General features: G+C 37.8%; 2 protein-coding genes across 13 annotated transcripts in view; one reads left to right on the top strand and one right to left on the bottom strand.

Annotated features, from left to right (window-relative positions):
* Window positions 1-20,825, bottom strand: part of LOC120772320 (serine-rich adhesin for platelets) — a 132,649-nt gene that overhangs the window by 90,511 nt on the left and 21,313 nt on the right. The gene's annotated exons all lie outside the window — the stretch shown is intronic.
* On the top strand, window positions 16,509-20,298 carry LOC120772321 (sodium channel protein Nach). The gene is made up of 6 exons (XM_040100851.1): window positions 16,509-16,817; window positions 16,900-17,056; window positions 18,292-18,425; window positions 18,526-18,625; window positions 19,224-19,415; window positions 19,479-20,298. Exons 1-6 carry the CDS (start codon window positions 16,525-16,527, stop codon window positions 19,986-19,988), a joined length of 1,386 nt encoding a protein of 461 aa, XP_039956785.1. The 5' UTR covers window positions 16,509-16,524; the 3' UTR covers window positions 19,989-20,298.

Raw genomic sequence — 20,825 nt, 5'->3', positions numbered from 1 at the left:
GCGGTGCTGCTGTTTGTGGCCGTGCATGTGACGTCGAATGGATGTAGCTGTCGTGTTGAATTGAGTTGAGGCGAGGCGAGTCGAGTTAAGTGTTTAGTGTTGGCGGTGCTCAGCGGACACGCCAATCAAAACGGCGATGAGCAAGATGGCATTGCCACAACAACAATAAATACAACTAAAAACTGCAACAATAGCAGCAGCAACAACAACAAAAACAACGGCAGTGCTAACAACAACTAAAGTAGTAACAACAACAATAAAAAAACGAACCACAACAACAATAAAAAAACGAACCACAACAACAACTAAAACAACACCAGCAACAACAGAAACAATAAAAACATCGACAATAAGAGCACTAAAAACATCAACAACAACAATAAAAACAACAACAAAAACTACCATAACAACAACAAGAACAAGCGTGTCAACAACAACATAAGTAGCAACAACAGAAACAATAAAAACATTCAAAATAACAACAATAAGAACGTCTACAACAACAATAAAAAACATTTCCAACAACAATAAAAATCACCAATAACAACAACAAAAGTAGCGACAACAAGAACAATAAAAAGCTGGTGTGTGTGTCGACAATCGCAATGACACCGACATCGCCATCGCCATCGGTCATCAGCAGCCGGCATGCAACAACAATGAGGAGAACAGTAAAAACAACTCTCGCCTGACCGCTTGGCAGCTAGTCAGCAGTAATTGTTGCAGTGGCAGCAAAACAATTTAAACAATAAAGCAAAGTAATTAATATGGCTACTGATGAATTCATTTCATATTATACCACTATTGTTGTTTTTGTTGTTGCTGATGAGTTATCGGATATGCTGTAGCAGAGCTACTTAGCCACTTTAATGCAGGCGATATATGAATACATATGTATATACAGACATATATACAATTGTATACTCAAATCATATGAAGGCACAGCCGTCACCATATTAATATGAACATCCTATATTTTTGCTGTTAATTAAACTGTTTCAAAAATAAGTATCCACAAAAGCTTAAAGCAAAGATACCGCTCGAAAGCAACCAGAAATTATATTCCGACCCGTTCCCACGACAGTCGGGTCTATACACATAACCAGAGCGGACCTGTATCTTCACCAACCAAAGACTGTCAATTCGGCAGCAGTGCTCCAAATTAATTCAGCGATGTTTTCTGCCAGAAGCTTTGGAAGCTTGGTTTGAAGATTCTTTTGCAGGCGGATGCATAATCCGGACTTGCCACCAAGTCGTTACTGCCTCTTCCTGACGCTGGCGAATGATGTAGTGAAGCTTGTGAAAATCGCTTGTCCCAGATTTTTTTAAAAAGGAACGAGGCTTTCTATGAGAGTGGCATTATGAAGTTACTTTCAAAATGTCAACAAGTTAGCGATCAAATCGGTACATATGTATTTGATCTAAATCGGAATATTCCGCCCACGCCAAATAAAATCTTCAATCTAATAAATAATAATGGATTTTGTTTTAACAGATCCTAAACATCCGTTATTGGGACGCAGATTGAAATGAAATTATTGAATAATGGTCTTATCAATAAAAATACGTTTTTAGGGATCAATAGTGTCCCCAAAATTACCACGTCTAGCACGCAGTGAGGACAACATAGCATAGCATCCGAAGCTGAGAGTGTACAAGAATACCGTGGAGAGTCGATTTGGCGCCGTTCGCAGCAACTCGGACTGATACAAGGAATGACTTGGCGCATTTTACTTCGGGATCTTAAATTTAAAGCGTACTAAATACAGCTTGTGCAGGAACTGAAGTCAATCAACCATACCACGCGACATCGCTTCGATCTATGGCCTCTTGAAAAAAACCGACGTTTCCAAGTCAAATTTTGTTTAGCGATCAGGCTCAATGGGTATGAAAACATGCAAAATTGCCACATTTGGGACGAAATCTGAAGAGTTTCAAGAGCTGTCATTTCAACCAGAAAAAACAACGATTTGGCGTGTTTTAAAGGCCGGTGGTATTATCGCTCCATTATTCTTCGAAAATGATGACAAATTGAACTCAACGGATGGACCATCTGGAATGTAGCCACAAAATGTTCTTTCGAATGATTATAAACATTCCCTATTAAATTTAAAGTTTCTGTGTTTTTCTTAAGTAGGAAATCTCGTAAAGGATCACGCTTTAGTCCGTTTTCAAAATTTGAAGAACATTTTCAACGCCAATTATATCTTGAACGCTGCTGTACATAAATAATTTACAACGCACTATCAACATACTTGTAAGTGGAAAGCTTGAAAGTTTAGCGACAGAAAAGACGTAAAGATATTTGCGAAGTAAAAAAAATCTCATCTAACTGTGTTTATGAATAGCGTAATGCTGTCTATTTTCCATTGTTGTGTCTTCGGCGGATGTCAACATCACTTTGAGTACAGTTTAATGGGCATAAATGTGCGACGACAATTTCACGCTTTCCAGCAACAATAAAACGATCCCACCGCCCCCTAACACATATGTACATATGTATGTATGTCCGTATTAATATGATTGTAGGTGCTGCTCTTGAATAATTTGAGACAATTTCGCCGTGTGGCGCAATTACACAATGCGTTCACTACAATCATTAGCAGCTACATACATAAGTGCCGGGACTGGCAGCGCAGTCAAGCGGGCATACATAGGTGTGTTTAACAAGTAGGGAAGGCCTAAGATCGGGCGTAACCGAACATTTCATACTCCTGCAACTTGTCAGGATCAAAGCTGAGTACCTTCAAGTGCATAAGGCTTGCTAGTTATATGAGGCCTAAGGCAAGTTTTCACCCCATTTTATCCATTTCGGCACAGAGATGCATCGCTCACTTTTTTTAATATAGATAACCGACGTATTGGCCGATAGTTTTAGTTTTTTTTTTTAACAAAACCGTTATATGGGGCGTGTGCGGGATTGTAATACCAATTCCCCAATTTTCACAGACTGACTAGGTGAACCAAAAAGATAATTGGTTGTTATGGCTAAATGACTTAGGAAATACATATGTACCTTGACCTTATTTGAAATAATTTTCAAAGAAAGATGCCACTCCTTACTGCAAATCGTTGTACTATTGAGACTTTGCTTCCGCCGTTTTCCAATAGATGTCTCTAGGGTCAAGCAGTGGTCGATTAAATCGTTTTATATCGATCTGGGACATTTGTGTCAACATTAACCCAACAAAATATTTGTAGAGATTCATCCCAAACTTATTGTCAACTGAAAATGTCACTTTTTGAGCAGAATTCTCGACATTTGCGGGAAATTTTGCTTTTCTTTTTTAATTCCAAGAAAAGTGCAGTTGAGGCTCATCGAATGCTTTCGAATACGTACGGTAAGGCTGTCCTAAGTGAAAGAACATGTCGCGAATGGTTTCAACGTTTTAAGAATGATGATTATGAAGTCGAAGACCGGCATGGTGCGTTTCAAACCCAAGAAGAATTGGCCGAATCGTTGCAAGTGACACAGCAAGCCTTATCAAAACGCCTTAAAGCCATGGGAATGATTCAGAAATAAGGAAACTGGGTTCGTTACGACTTGAAAGAGATGTCGAACGGTGCTTCTTTGCATGTGAACAGCAGCTTCAAAGGCACAACCGAAAGGGATTTTTACATCGCATTGTAACTGGCGACGAAAAATCCTAAGCGAAGAAAGTCATGGGGAAAGCCTGGACATGCCTCCACGTCGACGGCAAAACCGAACATTCGCGGCGCCAAGGTTATGCTCTGCATTTGGTGGGACTAGCTGGTGGTGATATATTATGAGCTGCTAAAGCCAAGGTTAAACCATCACAGGAGATCGATACCGAACGCAATTGATGTGTTTGAGCCGAGCACTAAAAGAAAAACGGCCACAGTACGAGGAAAGACACGATAGTCATTCTCCAACATGACAATGCTCGGCCTCACGTCGCAAAGGTGGTCAAAACATATTTGGAGACGCTGAAATGGGAGATCTTACCCCACCCGCCGTATTCTCCAGACGTTGCTCCATCTGACTACCACTTGTTCCGATCGATGGCACACGGTCTAGCTAACGAGCACTTCAGTTCTTATGAAGAAGTCAAAAATTGGACTGATACTTGGATCGACTCGAAAGATGAGGAGTTCTCTAGTAGCTAGCGACGGCCAATATTTTGAATAACATTTTTGTAACCGTTTTTTTACAATAAAACCTTAAATTTAGAAAAAAACGGCGGAAGCAAAGTTGTAGATCTAATAAATAACAACCTTGTATCTTATTGTGGCGCTCAGTTATGACACTTTATAGGTTTTCGATCAATGATATTTTTTATTTTGTGGGTGTGGCAAAGGTCCGATTATGCACATCTGCTATATCAATCCCTCTTATGTGGCAGGGAATAAATAAATTATCGCTTGCACGGATGGACAGACGGACAGACAGACAGTCACCCTGATCATTTATATATACATAACCGCATATCTAACTCGATTGATTTTAGATAATAGAAACAACCGTTAAGTTAACAAAACTATTATACTCCGTAGCAACATGTCGCAAGAGTACAAAAAGTAGAAAGGAGTTGATGTTCGCACTTTATAGGTTCATTTGTATGTATGAAAACGTGTCTGTGCCTCTGAGTGCTTGTCATTACACTTCCGCATACAACTTTACAACCATAATATACGGTTTACCGTTACTCATTTCAAGGTAACTTTCAACATAAATTCCTGCATTGGTAAATCAAAGACGACTTGAAGTGGGATAGAAACTGGAAAAAAGTGTAAAATTTTCTAGTAGAAGTACAGCTAAAGTAAATTTGAAAGTAGAAAATTTATTTAATATAATATTATTACTCGTATAACAAATACTTGTAGTATGTGATTATTGAAATTGAACCTGTAAAAGCAATGTGCGCCATCTGTTGCAATTTTCAAAATGTTTGGACATACCTGGAATAAAGAAAAAGAAAGAAGATTTTTAGTATAAAATGTATTAAAGTATTTGATAAAATATTATAATAAATATTAAAGGTTTCATAAGAATAAAGTCTCAAAGGTTTAATTGTAGTCTAAGACAAGAAAAAATTTGTTGAATTTTTTTTTTTGCTCGTCAATTATTTTATTTTGTAAAAGTAAAAATATAGCAGCATTAAATAAGTTTCGACTTGACTTGGCAGAAATTAAAAAAAATATATAAATTTTTAAAGCAATGGTTGTTTGTGTTGAACCAGTTCCAACCGAAACGGAGACCATCACTAATCCTTGGAGATTCAACGAAATTCAAACGCACAAACAAAAGTTTGATTTTTGAATAAATATGCTAATGCCTGATTGAAGCTTTTTTATATTAACAAAATGGCGACGTCAGGAATATTTTTCCCAGATTTTCGGAGAAAAATCAAAAATCTAAATTAAGTTTCATGTTTTCGAGCTACAGTGGTCACCAGTTCAAAAAATATAGTTTAGAGCAAAACGCATTTTTGTTTTACATGAACGTTCCAGAGCGCCCGAGAACCTCTTGCTAATAATCGAAGAACGCGTAAAGTATTTGTCAGATTTACTTCCAATGTTTAGAGAATATTTCTTAGATTCTATGCTTCAGTAAGATTCAACAATTTTTTGTTTAGTCTTCGCCAACATAAAGTTCAGTGTGGGGGCCCCTTCTTTATTATAACAAATAATTTTGTATTAAAAAATTCTGAATACCAAAAATGCACAACGCAGAGTAGACGCTTAATAGCCTTAACAGACGGCAGCGTTAATCCGGATTAACTGCGTACTTAATCAGATCCAAATTTGTAGGTGACAGACGGCAGCTATGCGAGTTTGAAACTCTCATAAACAGCTCATTGTCCTTTTTATAATATTTTCAATGAAAATTGATAGAAGATAAACATTACGGTTGTTAGCCGACCAATTTTTATAAAAATATTTTTTTGTTACAAAAACATACCAACAACAAACATAAAACTTCTTGACTTATTATTGAAAATTTGAAAGACAGTTGTCAGTGTTGCTTGTTTTTCATTCACAATAGATTAAAATTTGTCATTTTTAACAATGTTACCAACGAAAATGGAACTAATAGCCTTGACAGACGGCAGCGTTAATCCGGATTAACTGCGCACTTAATCAGATCCAAATTTGTAGGTGACAGACGGCAGCTATGCGAGTTTGAAACTCTCATAAACAGCTCATTGTCCTTTTTATAATATTTTCAATGAAAATTGATAGAAGATAAACATTACGGTTGTTAGCCGACCAATTTTTACCAAACCATTTTTTATTACAAAAGCATATCAACACATTATTTTTAAAACTGCATCATAACATAGAAGTTTTATTGATATTATATTGAGAATTTGATAAACAGCTGTCAGGGTTGCTTGTATTTCATTCACAATAGATGAAAATTGGCCATTTTTAACAATGTTGCCAACGAAAATCTCACAAACTCCCTAAAATTTTGAGAGTTATTTTGGGATTCAGCAACGGAGTTAGCTGTGGTAACTCCTGAATTAATCCCGAAAAATGCAATTAATCTGGTTTAACGCTGCCGTCTGTCAATGCTATTACTCTCTAAAATTAAAAACAAAAAATTTTGTTCTGCATTTTAGGTGACGATATATAAAAAATACGAAAAATTTCTTCTTAAAGCCTGACTTTCTGCTCGCAATATAATTATTAATGTCTTCTAACAACAATTATTTAGAAAAAAATTGTATACTAACTATTAAAAAAAAATGCGATTTGAATTCTATTTTGAACCATGAAGATCTAGTGAAGTTGCCACCGCTCTGAACTGTCATACACAGGTTTCTCAAAGATATTAGATCTTCGGAGCGATTTCACAATCGAAACGAAAATACGATAATTCGGAAGTGTGGCACTCTTGAACAAAGTCATTTAATAGTAAATACCGAAAATATGCTTCTTCGTATGTGTGGCTCTTTCGAACAAAGTCATTTGTGAATAAATATTCAATATTTTTCCACAGGCTTCGCTTTATTTATTGAAAATATGATACTGACTTTAAGTGTAGATCGCTAGGGAAATAGCTTTCAGGAACCAAAACAATTCGTTAGGTAAAACCGAAGAAGCTTTGTATCTAAAACTTATTTGTACATATTTACTAAATGAAAGTAATTCTTCCTCCATCAAATAAATAATAAATATCCACAATCGTTAATAACAAAACTCAGAAAAAAGTCACTTTCAGCAGCTTCTTTTATCTATTATATTCTCTATTACCCAGCTAGTGTTCCTTGGTATCGAAAACAATACGTTTGGTCACCCAAAACCGGGAGGTCTATCTATCAATCAACCTTAAGCCGATTATCAAGACCAGTTCAAAATTAAAATAAATGAAATAGAAGAAGTTTGTTCTTTACGCAAATAATTAAAGTGCCAATTTAGTGGCTGCTTAGTATTCAAGTTTTGAATTTTTTGCTGAACAATTTTTTATGCGAAAATTACGTCACTGCAGGCGAACGGTTTGAGAGAAGAAAAGAAAACGCCTTCAAATGAGCTCACCTGTTTATAAATGCATACATGTGAGTGTGTAGATATGTATGTATATATTTTAGTTAGATATGAAAACATATGCACATAGGTGATGTTCATGCCTCCGTCATACATATTGCTCATAAACATATACATACATAAGTATAGTATAGTATTATGTATGTATTTATATATGTTCCTGTGCACATTATTTAACTTTTCTAGACTTTTTTGCACAAGAAATTGCAATTTTTCCGTATTATGGTTAAAATTATTTGTTTCTTTGTTACTTTTGTTGTGCTGGATTATCATAGAAATTATATTAATAGACGTTGGTTGAATAAATCACATGAATGACTGCATTAATTGCTTCAAATAGCTCACAAATGAAATACATATACATCAAATCATATTCACAAATGAGTAAGTGTTCACGTACATTCATATGAATATTTATACACTTATGAGGCTGGTTTATAAAAGCGCGATGATGTAAATAATGCAAATCAAACGCATACTCGGCTATAACCGCAAAAGCAGAGTCAACGCAAATAACGAAGGAATAGGTTAAATGGACCACACACAACTAGTTACAAACTAGTCAGCAATATTTCTTCTGGGATTTTTTAAATGACCAAATGCTGCGAGAATGCAAATTGACATATTTTGACCCGAAATAAACTAGACCGGGACTAGTTCGAAACGGACCATATTTAGAATTTGTAAGTTAATGTATGCGACGTCCTAAGTTTCAGTTTCACAAATGTAAATTGAGTTTAAATCTTCACTATTGAAAGACCTGATCTCTTAAGGAGTTATAAGTAGTTTGCATTTTTATCTAAATTTAGTATCCCCGCAAAACTAATATGGCTGCGTAAACTGCCGTTAACCAATACCAAAAGCTCCGTCAGGATCGGGAAGGACCTCTCCGAGCCGTTCGATACTAAACGAGGCTTCTGACAAGGAGACTCCCTTTAACCTACTCTTGGAGAAAATAATTCGAGCTGCAGATCTGAATAGAGAAGGTACAATCTTCTATAAGCATGTACAGCTGCTGGCCTACGCCGATGATATTGATATTATTGGCCTCAACAATCGCGGCGTTAGTTGTTTTTGTTTTTTTTTTTTGGTTTGGCAAAGAAGCGAAGCAAATGGGTCAGGTAGTGTATGAGGGCAATACAACATATCTCCTGCCATCAAACAAAGCGTCGTCGCTTTCGCGCCTTGCCTCCCATGTCACTGTAGACAGTCATATCTTCAAAATCGTAGATAATTTCATCAGCATTAGCACCAACTGCAACCTCAGCCTCCAAATCCAACGCAAAGTAACTCTTGTCAACAGGTGCTACTTCGGACTGTGTAGGAAATTCAGAAGTAAAGTCCTTTCTGGACGAACCAAGACCAGACTCTGCAAATCACTCATCATCCCCGTCCTACTATATTGTCAGAGGCAGAGACGATGACATCTGATGAGTCGGCGTTTCGAGTTTTCGAGAGAAAGGTTATGCGGAAGATTTATGGTCCTTTGCGCTATTTCAATGGCGGATACCGCAGTCGATGGAACGGCGAGCTGTATGAGATATATGACGATATTGACATAGTTCGGCGATTTAAAAGACTGCGGTTACTCTGGCTATGTCATGTCTTCCGAATGGACGAAAACACTCCAGTTCTGAGAGTATTCGACGCAGTACCCGCTAGTGGAAGCAGAGGTAAAGGAAGACCTCCACTCCGTTGGAAAGCTAAACCAGGCTACAATTGGAATCTGCGATTGGCGCCAAACAGCGAGAAGGAAGAACGACTGGCGCGCTGTTTTAAACTCGGCTTTAACCGTAGAAGCTGTGTCTAAGCCAATAAAGAATAAAATGATACAAAACGACTCTCGATGAATAGATGTTTTGCGGGGTTGGCAGGGAATGTTCTCCTATGAGCTGCTCCCCTACGACCTTGCTGATGAACTTGTAGTCTCAACAACTAGACCGATACAGGAAGTCACTTGCTCAAAAGCGGTCAACTTTGGCCAATTGGAAAGGATTTGTGTTCAATTAGAACAACGTAAGGCAGTAAATACTTGTATTAAATTAAATAGTAGAAAATGTGAAATAATGTTTGTTGCATAACGATATACTTACGATTTATTCTTAAATTTATATTATTGAAGTCAAACCAAACTGAAGAATTCAACAAATAAACGCCTAGTATTCTCACTTTCGCCCACACAATGCTCTCGTTTCTATACAGAACCGTTAGTATTTTTATTCCACTTAAAGGATAAGAGTGTTCCCATACACAACTATACAACTAAACATATATGAATGTTCGCACCCTTCTCTGTTACAACTGCATCAGGGTATCGAGCTGGAGCTCATTAGAGGCAATAAATGGCTGATAATAGACAAATGGATGGACTGAGGCACCACCGCTGAGCGCTCAAATGTATGCCAGGCCAGTCAGTCATGCAAGCTTTCATTCATTTATTCATTCATATAAATAAGCATATACATGTATATGTGTGTGTTTGTATGTGTGTGAATGCCAGCAATTGTTCTCATTTTGCTTATTATTGCGGTTTTCTTTTTTCCATTCCATTTCTTGAACATTTTATTTCTACGCAAATGGGAATTGCCACTTTTATTAACTATCATGAGTCCTATCCTATCCTATCTATCGTCGGCATCCCTTCGTGCCCGCTGCCGGTGTTCCACATAACTTATTGTACTGCATGATAACAAAGAGCACAGTGTGTGGGCAATGCGTGTTAGTGTGTCGGAAGGTAAATAGTGGTGTGGAAAACAATTGCAGTACTTTTCAAAAACTTTTTTCTAGTAAACTTTTTAATGTGAAGATATTCCGAGCATTTACATAAAAATTATCAGTAATTAAATGAATTAGTCTCAGAAAACGTACGTATATTGCGAGGCCTAAATATATTTAATTAACCCCGTGGTTGAAATACACATTTACAGATATTTACAGATAATATATTTATACTCTCGCAACAAAGTTGCTAAGGAGAGTATTATAGTTTTGTTCACATAACGGTTGTTTGTAAGTCCTAAAACTAAAAGAGTCAGATATAGGGTTATATATACCAAAGTGATCAGGGTGACGAGTAGAGTTGAAATCCGGATGTCTGTCTGTCCGTCCGTCCGTCCGTGCAGCGTGTAAGCTGTAACTTGAGTAAAAATTGAGATATCATGATGAAACTTGGTACACGTATTTCTTGGCTCCATAAGAAGGTTAAGTTCGAAGATGGGCAAAATCGGCCCACTGCCACGCCCACAAAATGGCGAAAACCGAAAACCAATAAAGTGTCATAACTAAGCCATAAATAAAGATATTAAAGTGAAATTTGGCACAAAGGATCGCATTAGGGAGGGGCATATTTGTGCGTAATTTTTTTGGAAAAGTGGGCGTGGCCCCGCCCCCTACTAAGTTTTTTGTACATATCTCGGAAACTACTATAGCTATGTCAGCCAAAGTCTACAAAGTCGTTTTCTTCAGGCATTTCCATATAGAGTTCAAAAATGGAAGAAATCGGATAATAACCACGCCCACCTCCCATACAAAGGTTATATTCAAAATCACTAAAAGTCAGAAACACAAATTTTACGGAAGAAGTGGCAGAAGGAAGCTGCACCCAGCCTTTTTTTAAAAATTGAAAATGGGCGTGGCCTCGCCCACTTATGGACCAAAAACCATATCTCAGGAACTACTCAACCGATTTCAATGAAATTCGGTATATAATATTTTGTTAACACCCTGATGACATGTACGAAATATGGGTGAAATCGGTTCACAACCACGACTTCTTCCAATATAACGCTATTTTGAATTCCATTCGATGTCTTCTCTGTATAATATATATCGGGTGATTTTTTAAGAGCTTGATAACTTTTTTTTAAAAAAAAACGCATAAAATTTGCAAAATCTCATCGGTTCTTTATCTGAAACGTTAGATTGGTTCATGACATTTACTTTTTGAAGATAATTTCATTTAAATGTTGACCGCGGCTGCGTCTTAGGTGGTCCATTCGGAAAGTCCAATTTTGGGCAACTTTTTCGAGCATTTCGGCCGGAATAGCCCGAATTTCTTCGGCAATATGTTGTCTTCCAAAGCTGGAATAGTTGCTGGCTTATTTCTGTAGACTTTAGACTTGACGTAGCCCCACAAAAATAGTCTAAAGGCGTTAAATCGCATGATCTTGGTGGCCAACTTACGGGTCCATTTCTTGAGATGAATTGTTCTCCGAAGTTTTCCCTCAAAATGGCCATAGAATCGCGAGCTGTGTGGCATGTAGCGCCATCTTGTTGAAGCCACATGTCAACCAAGTTCACTTCTTCCATTTTTGGCAACAAAAAGTTTGTTAGCATCGAACGATAGCGATCGCCATTCACCGTAACGACGTCCCCATTTGACGAATCGACATTTCACGGTCTTCAGCCACACTCTCAGAAACAGACGCAATATTCTCTTCTGTACACACTGTACGCATTCGTGTGGTTGGTTTAATGTCCAATAAAGTAAACTGAGTGCGAAACTTGGTCACAATCGCATTAATTGTTTGCTCACTTGGTCGATTATGTAGACCATAAATCGGACGTAAAGCGCGAAACACATTTCGAACCGAACACTGATTTTGGTAATAAAATTCAATGATTTGCAAGCGTTGCTCGTTAGTAAGTCTATTCATGATGAAATGTCAAAGCATACTGAGCATCTTTCTCTTTGACACCATGTCTGAAATCCCACGTGATCTGTCAAATACTAATGCATGAAAATCCTAACCTCAAAAAAATCACCCGATACATAAGGAACCAATGATGACAGCGGAATAAAACTTTACAAAAATACGGTATTTGAAAAATATGTAAATGACAGATAATGAAATCTCGATTATCACTTTATCATGCGAGAGTATAAAATGTTCGGTGACACCCGAACTTAGCCCTTCCTTACTTGTTTTTTAATATTTTCATCAGTTGAAGAGGCCGAAGGTCGTCCAGAACGAGGCATGACGTCAACGATCTCTCGACCGTGTTTGAAGGCTTTTTACCATTCGTAAGCTAGTGTTTTTGATAAAACTAAATCACCATAAGCTTTTTCAAACATTCGCAATGAATCCACAAACGAAATTTGGTTAGAAATACAAATTCTTTGTTCGATAGTTTTATTCAGTGGTAAAAATCAGAATGCACTAATGAGGTGTACGGACTTGAGCAGTTTTTTGCAGTACTGCTATTATTTTGCTCATTACTGCCAGATAGAAAAATGCTAACAAACAATACACAGTCATCTATAAGAGCGTGCACACTTACACGTGTGTATGTATTTATATGTATGATATTTTGACGGCAGGAAGAAAAATGGGAGCAACACATGGTTCAACCTTGTGCCACTAAGTTTATTACACATTTGACTAGTGTAACAGTTTTGCATATCCTGGGCGGAATTCAAAGTACCAGCGCTGCCTATCATACCACGGCAAAGGATGCGGGTAATATGGAAATGGAAGGCAAAAACAAAAAACAAACAATTTTCGAATAGGAATAGAAGAGAGAAAACTAGCCTACTGTAATATTTAAGGTCCACCACAAAGACGGTTGGAATGATGAGTCTAGCGCTGGCATAGAAATACGCCTATAACATGATATCTAATTCTGATACTTCAGCCAGTACCCTGAACGGCGAAGCTCTTGGATATCTAAGCCGAGTTCTAGATAAGACCAGACATAAGCAAAAGAGGTGTTCCAGCGTCTCTCTCATGCCAATTTCCTTGCACTCCCTACATGTGTCATCGTTAATAATGCTCATATGGTTTGCATGTGATGCCAGTATGTTATGACCTGTAGCTTTTCAAGACCGCTGTTTTGGACCTTGGCTAAGGATCCATCTCCACCTGATCCGGCTATTAGCACTTTGGGAAATTTCATTTAGTAGCATTTTTAACGACTTGCGTATTTTAAGTATGAGATAATGTGGCAGTCAAGGGGATGGCACTATTGGCAATCTCATTAGCTATTTCGTTTCCCGAACACCCTTGTGGTCTGGAACCCAGTATACATGCAGGCGCAATTGGGTACACAATATATATGTATATACTGCCACCCTGCTCTTAAAGAAATTTTCTGACGTTTACCTGCGTTGTTTTGTACCTCAACAACAGTCTTGACCGCAAAGACTTCTGCCTGAAAGAAACTGCAGTATTTCGGCAGCTTGAAGGGTCGCTTGTAATCTTGTAATCGCACTTCATAACCCATTTTCGAGTCATCCGAATTTATGTGCGCTGTTGGTTTACGTACCCCTGCCCTAACCACAAAACAGCGAGCGAATATATTCACTCCAAAGGTTTACTGTATCAAGATTTAACTGAAAGCGGTTCATTACACCAAAGTACCATAAAGTAAGATTTGACTACTTCTGTGTAACACAAATGCTTAAGGACAGGTGATAGACCACATGTTGACCCTAACAGCTGCTTAAATTGAATAGTTAGTAGTTAACTCTAACTCTTAATTGAATATACAAGGTCTGTGGCAAATGAAACAGGACTATTAAAAAAAACAACAAAAAATTAATATTTTATAGCTATAGTTTTATAGTTATATTTTTTTTTAATTCAAAGTAGTTTCCTTGTGCTTCGATACAGCGTTTAGCCCGGTCAATTAGCATTTCAAATGAGTGTTTAAGGTCATTTTTCGGAATGCTCTTGAGAATATTGGTCGTCGCCTTTTGGACAGCTGAAATGTCCTTAAACCATTGTCCTTTCATGGGCAAATGAAGTTTTTCAAATAGGTAAAAATCACAGGGTGCCAGATCAGGTGAGTAGGGTGAGTGATTAATGGTTAATATGGAGTTTTTTGTCAAAAAATCAGTGACAAGCGTCGACCGATGACACGGCGCATTATCGTGCAACAGGCGCCAGAACCCTGCCTCACGGTATTGTGGTCGAGCACGACGAATGCGTGACAAAAGACGCTTCATAACACCAAGGTAAAACACAGCATTAATCGTTTGGCCAGGTGGGACGAACTCTTGGTGTACAATACCCTCGGAATCGTAAAACCAAATCAGCATTCTTTATTTTTGACTTCTGAAGACGACCGACTTCTGATCGTCACAGAGGTCCTCACGACATTCTTGGAATGGCTTAAACCACTCATGCACATTACTACGGCATAGGCACTGATCACCATAAACTTTTTTCATCATTTGAAATGTTTCAGTAAACGTGTTCTCAAGTTTAAAACAAAATTTAATATTTCCTTTTTGTTCAAAATGCATTTTACGACCGATGACTAAAAGCTGCTGTCACTTGTTGATCGATAACATTATGTAGTTATCCAATTGTCTTAAAATTTTTACGAAATGTCAACACGAGATCAAACATTTTATTTCATATATCCACCAATAGGTGGCGCCACTAGAAACAAATATATTTAAAAAGTTCTGTTTCTTTTGCGACAGACCTTGTATGTTCAACTTAGAACGATATTATACAGACAACGGCATTTCTTGAAGATTAAATATACTATAAACAAGCCTTATAACTAAATCAAATTTTATGTCAAATTCTGCTTAAACCCAAGAAATACTATCTTAGTCAATTACTACATAATCATGTCGGTTATAAAATGCAATTGGCATGCATCATCGACAGGCATCGCATGACTTCACGAAATGTTGTTTTAATATTTGTAGTACAGCGAAACGCAATCATGAATTATTCATAAACAACAAATTGTAATTAAGCGGACGTGTAAGGATGCATCAAAGCTGGCCATGCGATAATAAATGATATAATGGTAGAGATGCATTAATCAAATCCCGAAATTACGGAACTAAACCTTTATTATAACGAGATTTTTACAGAAATATAGTAAGTGCTTGTATTGAGGTGACCTATTAAGCTTATGTAACCCTAAATTAGACTGTAGGTAAGAAAATATTTCGGATCCACTTAACAATATATTATTTTCATATTGCAAACATTGTTTAATAACAGTCGAAAAGTTTGACACACTTTATGGACAACGTCCGGTGTGTACCTGCTGACGACAGCCTTAGCCCATGGCGCTCAAAGCACAGCGGATTAAATCAATGTGTTGATCAGCGCCCCGAAAATGCAGGCATTTTCAATACCAATTGGTAGTGTGGAATGGACACACTAACCAACTTGCTACCTCATTTAAGTCTCCGGTCAGACCTTGTAGCTTTTACTGCTACCAGTTGAGCACCCATCAAACTGAATGACTGGTGACATTTGTCGCTTGAACTTCAAATGTTTTTTCATTAGAAGGCAACTCATTTGAAGTCTATAATATCTATTCAAGTTGAGTAGTATATCACTTTTTCTGATAGGAGTATGCTGAAATTTCGAGGAAAGCTCAAAAGCTTGTGACATAGTGCATCATATTGGATTTTAGTCGCCTCTTACGACAGGCATACCTAACCGCGGGGAAATTCTACCTCCCGCCCGCTGTTGGAACACTTTCTAGAAAGAAAAAAGCCCTTGACTTGGGCCTATCGAACTGAATTGTGTATAGTTTTAACACCTTCAGAGTATTTGGTGTAACCTAACCTTCGCCAAGCTGTTTCGGCAGAAGGACCTCGAAACTAAGTGTTACTTCTTTAACGAAGATAAGCTGTTTCTCATGTTTTAAAGGCATTTACCTCGGAACGGAAGTAATCGTAAATCAGTACAGCAAAAACGGTAAGTTTAAACAAAAGCAAAGTTCAGGCTAAGTTCTGCTTGAAAGAAAATGTCTATCCTTAGAGAATACTGAGAGCACGTTAACCGATCTTACAAACTTTTCAAATAAAATCCGTAAAACCTTCAGACGATCCTTAATACAATGCGTGTAGGCTGAAAATTCTCGAAAACCCGAAACCAAGAAATTGTTTCGGGATTGCCCGTTACAGACTGACTAAGGCCACAACACTTTTAATATGCGACATGTTTAACTATTTAAGATATCACCAAATCTATAAAAAGTTCAGTTGCCAGTAAGATTAGCGCCATTATTAACGAAAGTCGTGAATTAAATAATATGAATTGTGCCACCTTTGTCAAAAGGAATGTCACCGAAACTGGCATACACGGTTTGCCCTACTTGATGCGTAAAGATTTGCATTGGACGGAGCGACTATTTTGGTTGGGCATCATCATAGCTGCGACTTATTATTCCATTTTTCTGTCTTTGGAACAATGGAAGCATTTTCAAGAAAACCCTCTTGTGTTTGCCGCCGAACTGACCTGGGATAAGAAGAACTTCCTCTATCCCGGCATAACAATGTGCAGCGATTTTCGCAATGCGTTGATGGCTGAAGAAATAATTATGGAGTAAGTGTGTGAATGGAAGTCAAAAGCTTGTGGTGTTTGCAAGTATATTATAAAAACATAAAATTTTCAATTTTTTAAACAGATTGTGGCAGCTAACGCCCAATGACACCCGTTACGACTACTACTCAAACTTTTTGCAAGTCTTAAATGTCCTACAATACGATACCTTGGAGACGCTGTTGCCATACAAAAATGACTCCACGCTGTGGGGCATAGACTATATCGATATTTTAACCAAAGTAAGAATGATTCCAAAATAAGAAGTAAGGTAGGTAGGTAAGAGTGTTGACTTTCGGGCTTAATTAGCTGTAGTAAAGCCATTTTGTTACACTATCGTAACACCTTATCTTGATATCTCATTCCATTGGGGTACTCAAACCGTTTAGTGCTCTCAATAAAACTACTTATCTCCGTTATGTTTTTTGTAGATAGCTATTCAAGGTTTGGTATCTGATGGATTCCAAAACTTCGATGACTTCATTTGTGATAAAGCTGGACACTCACAGAGGAAGTGAAGAACCGTTTGCTTCCTTCGAGTTTATAGCTAGGACACATGCTATAGTGGGGCATTCATATTTTTAATGCAAGTTCTCCAAATGGCCAGTGCGCCGTTATGGTAGCTGTAAGCCTGTATATACTTTTCCTGGACTGGAACTGACTCATTGGTTTTTGTTCTGTCATGCCTTTGCCTGAGCTTCCTCCTAACGGACATGGTATTGTTTCTGCCTCGGATTTGTCTAAAAAGGCTCCTGACTTAACCAACACGTCTGCTTTTTCGTTGCCGAAAATGTTCCTATTACCGGGAACTCAAGTTACAGATAAGTCGAGTTGACCTGCCAGTAAGCTTAAAAGCTGTTGTACAACAGAACTTCACAGGCCTTCTCTATGTTCAGTACTTTCGCTTGGAAGATCCCAGCAGAGTTACGTAGGCGGGAAGAAAAAAAAATATCGAGCTCATCGGAGAGCTGTCACTACAACGCAGTCCATTTTGGACCCGTCGGTATAAATTGAGGTAGTATTATCCAGTCCTACTAAACCTCTTCTCCATTCTCGTCTAGAGAGTATTCTCACCTGGAAGTCCCTACAGAAGTCCAACCTTTGAAGGATGTAGTCTGATTTGTTATAATTAGTTTCGTGTTGGTTCAAAATTTCGAAATGTCCATAAGTCTTCCTATTCTAAGCACCAATCTCTTTAACTTTTTAAGCAGAAAGTGTTGCCACTTTACGTATGAATATGTCTATAGGCAGTTAGTACAGAAGCATGTTTAGCGCATCATTCGGACATGACTCAGACGCTCCGGTTCTCTGAATTCCATTTAACTTCCTGATATTATGTTGTTTATTTAATGCTGACCACCAAAAAAGTGCTCCATACGTAAGGTTTGGTCTAATGCCGTCCGTATAAATTCACAAGACTATATACGGTTTTAGGAACCAAAATAAGAAAACTAAGCATTCATTATTATATTTACAGTTGCAGACACCAGACAAGTCAGAGGTTCAGATCTCCGAAAAGAAGAGCATCATATTCGCACCAGCGATTACAGAGGTTGGTCTGTGTCGTACAACATCACAGTTAAATAAGTACACCAACCCCAGTGGAGAAATGTATGTATGTATGGTGGACTCAAACAACTTTAACCACTTAAAACTGATTAAATAAGCCCATCTCCGATCTTTATTAAGCCTGTCTTCTTTATTATTTCAGAAAATCCCTTGAGGTTAGCCCCGTGCAATACTGCCTCTTCATGAGCATTTGTTTTACCAAGCTGTTTCCAGAATATTCAGATGAGGCGGAAGTATTTGTGGTAAGTTAATTGGAAACACTACTATAATTGGAGGAATTGGGGAAACTTTGATACATATGTATGTAGAATACAATGGTATCTAGATCTTTCGTTGGAATCACATCTAAAAAGACGTGGTTGTCAGTTCAAGATTCGGTTAATTGTCGCCGACATATTAAAACTGAATTGCTATATCTTTGGATAAAGTAGAGGTAATAAGGATAAGAAGAGATTTTGAGGTTTATGGAAAATCAGTTGAAAAAGAATACCGGATGGTTAGGTTAATAATCTAACGTCTCGATTAAGTCCAGGTTAACCAATTTATTTTGAAATCACATAAAACTGAACTATGGACGAGACTGCCTAGAGACATAATAGAGATCTTAGTAAAGTGTGTTTCTGTAAATCGTAGATAAGAATGCGTTCGAATTGAAACCTTTTCTGAGTCTAACCGAGAGCTTACTAAAGATTACAGTTTACTTTCATAGTACATATTAATTCCCCCCTTTCGATCAATTTTTCGGACCATATTTTATTTGAAATCCAACAATTATCATTTAATTCAGAACATCTTCAAATATGTTGAAATATTTTAAAGGAATTCTTTATCTGTTGCCAGTATCTGCATAACCCCTTAGACGTCGTAGCGCCCAACGACATAACCAATGTCTATCAAACTGCACCGCAAGGTCGAGTTTTAACTGTTGATCTGGAGATCACTGCATTCAGCGCTGAAGCTCAGGTGCGCCGAATACCGATAGAATATCGCAAATGTCGCTACCCAGACGAAAGTAATCTCAAGTATTTCGAGGTAAGTTTTTCTGCTTCATAAGACCATACTAAATATAGAATATTTACGGTGCTGATTTCACAGACCTACTCAACAGCTTTGTGTTGCATGGAACACCGCATTCACCGGGCCATGAAACTATGTAACTGCAAGCCACATTTCTATGCGGTCGCAGCCGAACTCCCCACTTGCACTATCGATCAGCTTTTGTGTTTGCAACGGCACAATTGGACGCAGACAAATTGCACCTTCTGCTTACAGCTCTGTGAGTACATGTTCTATGTGCAGCTACAGCAGAGTATTGAGCAGCCTATGCATGGGCTGCAGTTGGAGGGTGTAATGGGTCAAAAATTTGAACGCACCGTCAACATACAGCTCAACTTGCCGTATCGAGGTATACGGCGACGCGTGGTCTTCAGCTTCGATGAGGTGGTCGTCTCGTTTGGTGGTGCGTTTGGTCTGTTTTTAGGCGCCAGCTTTATCAGCACTTATACGATAATAAAGATTTTCGGCGATTTCCTGGTGCTAAATTGTTTGCAATTTTGTCGACAACAACTACGTCGCAGAAGAAGATTTCGCGTTCGTGTGATTTAAAGCACTGTACGACGAACGTGAAATGCTTCGAGAACAGTCTCTGTAGCTTGAAATGTAATTATATAAGGCAATTGAATTTGTATTGCTGGCGCAATCAACTGAACTATCGATTTTCTCTGACACATTTCCTTTCTCTTTTCGCCAAGAAAATTGCTGACACCTAACGAAGGCACGCCGCTATGCAATAGCGGTACAATTTATGAAGGTAAAATGCTATAAATGAAATTCACCACAGGGTGAAATCCGTAGAAAGTACATATCTGCTCAGCTCACAAATGCTTATATTTTGCTTGCAATCCATAAATGTATGTCGGATGTGTTGTAGAAGAAATGTTATTAAAATGCATTTGCGCATTATTTTTTCGATTTCGAAATGACTCGAAATATAAATAAGTGTCGCATTAATGTTGAAATTAATGAAAATTTATTCGGAACAGCTGTGGACTAGTAAATCATGGAATGCGCTTGAAATGGCAATGAGCATTGAGCTTGCAAAGGGAAGCAAGACAATGACAAGCTGTCTCATGAAATTGATTAGTGGGTATAAAGTAGTTAATTATTGACTTCTAGGCACACAATAGAGTTTATTATCCCTGAAGACGTAATGGATGCATGGAAGTAATAGTAAGATTCGGCGAAAGTATCGATGATCTTATATTAATATATGAGAATGATCACCAGTCTCAATACAGTCAGGAATTGAGCATCGCAAGCGGATCTTGGGTTGAACCCGGGGAAAACGTATCTGTGTTCACAGAATATAAGATCCGTCCATGGAGGCCGGACCTGGTTATTATCTGACTAAGATTGTCAACTCGGCATTATTTCCAGAAGTTA

Source organism: Bactrocera tryoni, chromosome 3 (assembly GCF_016617805.1).
Source record: "Bactrocera tryoni isolate S06 chromosome 3, CSIRO_BtryS06_freeze2, whole genome shotgun sequence".
NCBI lineage: Eukaryota > Metazoa > Arthropoda > Insecta > Diptera > Tephritidae > Bactrocera > Bactrocera tryoni.
This window is presented reverse-complemented; position numbering and strand designations above follow the sequence as displayed.